This window comes from Phaeodactylum tricornutum, genomic scaffold (genome assembly GCF_000150955.2).
Source record: "Phaeodactylum tricornutum CCAP 1055/1 PHATR_bd_2x5 genomic scaffold, whole genome shotgun sequence".
Lineage (NCBI taxonomy): Eukaryota > Bacillariophyta > Bacillariophyceae > Surirellales > Neidiaceae > Phaeodactylum > Phaeodactylum tricornutum.
This window is the reverse complement of record NW_002238006.1, coordinates 1-4692: the sequence shown is the minus strand read 5'-3', so window position 1 is coordinate 4692 and position 4692 is coordinate 1. Positions and strand designations below refer to the sequence as shown.

At 50.6% G+C, this 4692-nt stretch overlaps 2 protein-coding genes across 2 annotated transcripts; both read right to left on the bottom strand.

The window, feature by feature from the left end:
• Nucleotides 1-18: 18 nt before the first annotated feature.
• Nucleotides 19-1155, bottom strand: PHATRDRAFT_bd1123 (predicted protein; the record flags this gene model as incomplete). The annotated part of the gene is made up of 1 exon (XM_002176103.1): nt 19-1155. A coding segment is annotated over one exon (1137 nt), but the record flags the coding sequence as incomplete, so codon positions are not given.
• Nucleotides 1156-3127: 1972 nt separating this feature from the next.
• PHATRDRAFT_bd1122 (predicted protein) lies at nt 3128-4624 on the bottom strand (the record flags this gene model as incomplete). Its single annotated transcript, XM_002176102.1, has 4 exons — nt 3128-3147; nt 3338-3948; nt 4025-4343; nt 4423-4624. 4 exons carry the CDS (start codon nt 4622-4624, stop codon nt 3128-3130), a joined length of 1152 nt encoding a protein of 383 aa, XP_002176138.1.
• Nucleotides 4625-4692: the final 68 nt, after the last annotated feature.

Sequence of the window (4692 nt, the reverse complement as noted above, 5' to 3'; positions counted from 1 at the left end):
AAATCGCTCGGACTCGACGTTTCCCCGCGCGAAAAAGACCCGAATGCCGTTCGACGACTTCCCGCTTCCGTTAGCACCCGCAAAGGGAGACAACGATTGCGCGGGAATAGCTTCGCACGTTTCCCCACGATCCAACTCTTCCGGGACCGACAACAGACGCGACTCTGGCGCCTCGAGACCGTTGCGATCCACCGCCGCCGACTGTCCAACCGTATGTTGCAGCATACTTTCCAAATTCTTTTGCGACGCCGCGTCCGCGGCGGGTGAAACATTGTGTCGCGGTTCCTTGACACGGCTGGTGGAAGGACCAGCCATGCTCGGTCCCGATTGCCCCGGACGAGCCAACGACTCGCCTGCCGGCACACTGACACCGCTAGGTATTTTCGCAGACGGTGACGGCCCCGATGCGTTCGGATTGGATCCACGGAAACCCCCCAATGCTCGACCAAACTTTTTCCGCAGTCCGTTCCGACTCTTTTTAGTCGGCACGTCCGCTTCCGGAAATCGATCGCTGGTGGTGGTAGACACCGTAGTATCGTCCGATTTGTCCTCCAACGGAGCAGCCTCCTCTTCCTTACGCGGATAGCTTCCGGAAGACATGGCCTCTGCGGCGAGACGGACGTCCTCCAGCGAAGGATTCGCACCCAGCCGCTGTTGAATGTACTCTTCATCCGCATCGGGAAACATTTGACTCAAAATGTCTCGAAATCCACTCTTCTGCGCTGCGGAAGGCGGCGTATCGGAAGCACTAGCTTCGGCCGCTGCTGACTTCGGTGGAATTGTGGCAATGGTGGGCGATCCTGACTGGCGTTTTGCAGTCTCTACCCTCGGTGGGGTCTGTATTGATTTTCCGTCTCCGCGACTCATGACTCCGGGGTCCGATGTTTTCGTGGACCCTTGGTCAGCCTGTTCAGGCAATGGCCTAGATGTGGTAGGCGACGGAAGGCTCGGCTCAACGACCTGCACGGGCTTGAGTATCCGATCGACAGGAAATCCACGAGTCCGAAGCTGCTCAAGCGGCGCTTCCAGTAGAGAGCTAATGAAGAAAGCGTCTTCGAGCTGGCAACGTTGCAAAACAAGGTCGCCTATCGCGTAACCGACGTCGAACCAGTCAAAATCCTTCACGACATAGATGGCGTTCCGACCCCTTTTCATGCCCACTTGACGCGAAAAACACGTTGTGCGCGCCCGGCGCACAGTCCCGCCCAAAGAGTAGACAGCCAACAAGCTTGGGGCTTGAATAAAGTCAAGGTTCTCACTGCTCACAATTGCTGCGGCGTTTTCGACTAGAGGCCGGGATGTGATGCTGGGAGACACTAAAAGGGGACTCCGCTCCAGAATACGCTCCCTCAATGCGCTCGTGAGTGGCGTATCTTGAGAGTCTTTCCCAACAACTTCAAAACGGCGAGAGACAGATTTAGATATATACTTTGAACCCAACCCGACGTAGAAGTCTTCAAGATCGGATTCGTGGGGAGCTCGCTTGACTGGAAACATCCGTCCAAAAAACGAGTTATCTACAATATATATGCTTTCTGCAGCAGCCAACTCGCACTTGGCTACTTCCGAAGGATCCGAGCAGTTCTTTCCCTCTGATGTTTCCAGTAAGTAGGCTAATAAAAACGGTGACTTCCGAATCTGAGGAGTGACCCGAGAAAAAGGTGGATCGGCAGCAATTCGCCGTAGCAAGCTTCGGTACTTCTTTTCACTACCAAGAGTATCGAATACAGATCTTGGCGAGAGCAGCATTATCTGAAACAGATCTCTCGTACTAGCCTCCTGTTTCACTACGGGGCAAAGAGGGATAAGAGTAAGGTAAGAAAATGAAAAAGAATGATCGAGCAATCCAGACATATTGACATACCCCCAGCAGTGGCGAGGAATGGACTAAACTCGACAACCTGAAACAGTTCTTCCGTTAATGCGTCGGGCGTTCCTTCCTCTCTGCGAAAGAACACTTGGTCTACCTTAAACCAAGAAATAGATCCCTTCACCTGACACGGGATAAAGGGTTCTGTACGTAGTGCATTCATTTGAGTCAAATTGAAGTCCGAGCTTCGATGTGACAAGTACCGAAAAATACTTTTAAAGGCATCTTCCGTCTTTGTGGCAAGTTCTGTTTTACCATCAATACCAACCTTCGACGCTTGATCTCGAGCTTGTACAACGAGCATCATCAGTTGCTTGAGAAGGAGTTCAGTTTCAGGCTCTGGTGTGCACTGAAACGCTTGCCCATAGCGATCTCGTGAGCTGCCAAGTTTTGGATCGATGATAGGGAAGCCCATAACACTGCACGCTTCATCCGAAAGACATGAAAGCGGGGAATGGATCTCGGTTATGGCTGCATCTGAATCCAACGCTGATCCTACCGTGCATGGTAGAATGCGAAGCTGGCGCTTACGAGCAGGCGGTATCCTGCAATACTCCTTGTAGTATGCGCCATTTGGTCCGAGTCGGTCGCAAAGATATTCCAAGTACTTAATGCGCTCCGACCCGTCCTTCACCTCACTCACAACGTAGTCGAGTATCGTAGCTAGCGGCGGCCTGCTTTTCATTCCAAGCTTAACAAGAAACTGCCCGTTCCGAGACCCCTCAGCAATCTCAAACTCTGATGGCCACTGAAATATTTTGACAAATGATAGTTTTCGTATGTCGTCCGAGGGTAGATAGAGTTCTGACGGCGCGTACGTATTTAAATTGTTTTCTGCCGGAAGATACTTTGTTGTCACGAGCTTGGAAAAGTCCTCCTTTGTCAAGGTAGCAGTCCGCAAGTATTCAATCAGCGGCTTCGGGTCGTTTCTCCATGCCAGCTTGTCCAAATTTGTAAAAAGAATATCAATCGACAAGCTTTTCCGCACACCTAGCAACAATAAGAACTCTTCACTGATGCCGGCAAGTTTAAGGGAATGTCCAACCTTGTGAAAGGATCCAATTCCTTCAAAGGCTTTCAATTCGGCCGAATAGAGATACAGTTCAGATGGTTTTTCAGCAGCAAACTCGCTTTGTTGGTCGGTGTCAATTGGAATCGACCGCTTATTGTATAGGAGACCTTTACAAAACTTTCCAAAGACAGAGCGTTCGTTCGGGTAGCGCTGCATCCAATGCTGGTGTAAAATAGAGAGAATCTCTACCCTTTCTTTTTCTTGGCTGCGGTTCCCATCAGTCATACAGGGTGTATTACAAATGTAGTCGGCCCAAATTTCGATGGGAAGTGGTCCAAACCAGCCTCTGAGCGAGACGTCGGTAACTACCGCCAGCCCCATCCTGTCTTGTAATGAAGACGGGATCACTGTCTCCGGTAGTGGCAACTTTCGGCCTGACAAAAAAGAGTCCGCACCAACGAAAAAAAGAAGATTGCGCATCAGCACAATAGATCGCCCCGCGGATGTTTTGTCCTTGGTATCAGTCAGTAGGTTTTCGTTAAATCTTATGGCATCTTTTAAGGCCAGACTTTTGGTAGCGGTCGCGTTAGGATCAACACGGCTGTATTTGGTCCACCACGTGACGAGTTTCACAGCTTTCTCCTCGTCCAAAATTGAGCCCTCCAGGTTGAGTAGCAAGTCATCGACCTGCAATGTTTGACATTCTGCAATAACATTGTGGTAGTCCCGGGCGTTATCAAAAACATCTCGACGAATGACGTTGTCCCGTACGAAGCCTTCAATTCCTTGATGCGGCAGTCGAGCAACATCCCCTCGAACAACTCCAGTACGCGTCAATACGGGAGGGGTCAAGTTTGGCATGCAACGCGAAAATCCCTGAGCAATAGTGGTACCAACCATGTAGTCTGGCGTCGACTGTTGTGGACAAAATGACTGCATCAACAAAATGGCTTGCCGTTCCTCTTTGCAAAGCGGACGATGATCGGGTGGATTGAGCAGTTCTGAACCGTCTCCCATCATCTTTTCCACGGTTTTAACTGCCGAGGCAATGGATTTCTTTGCATTCCTGCGGCACAAAGCAAAGAAGACATTAGGAACGTCTTGCAGACGCGAATACGGAAATACTATAAGATAGTACTCACTTTGCCATGAACCGAGCAAATCCCATGATACCCCTCGCCTTGTTCGTTTCAGACGTGGGGTCGGAGTTGTCATCGCATGCATTATCGTGTTGCTTCTCAACGGGTATACGTGAGACACCGTGTGCCGCGGCCGCGGCAGCTTCGACTTCCAGCTTGCACTCCAATGCATCTCGATCGGACGCAGTTCGTTGCCAGTCCGAATCTAGCAATGCAAATGAATGATCCAAGGAAAGGCGCATGACAATCCCGGCAAATTCCAGGAGCTCTGTGTTAAAAATTCTAAGCGTCTGATCCTGCAAATCCATCGCTTCCCTTTCGACTGTAGGTACAAAAGGTGCAGCAAGATGAGCTGCCAGGCCAGTCGTTTGAGAAGTCCGAAAGCCGATGAAAATCCGGACCAGCGCCGGGTTGTGGGGCAAAAGATCGCGTAATCCGTTCAGCAAGATTAAGAGGTCGGGATTGTATTTCATCTGCGTTCAAAAAAAATTCCACCAGAACTTGTTTGGGAGGTTTCTTCTTCGTGACGCGTTCCATTCGTCGTGCCATATCCGCAGGAACCTTGGTATTGGCTGTAGCGGAAACAATGCGAGCGTCAGTCATGGATACGTCACCATCCAGCTGAACGGTTACACGGTAGACGCTTTCGTAAATGGACTGATCCCGCTGCC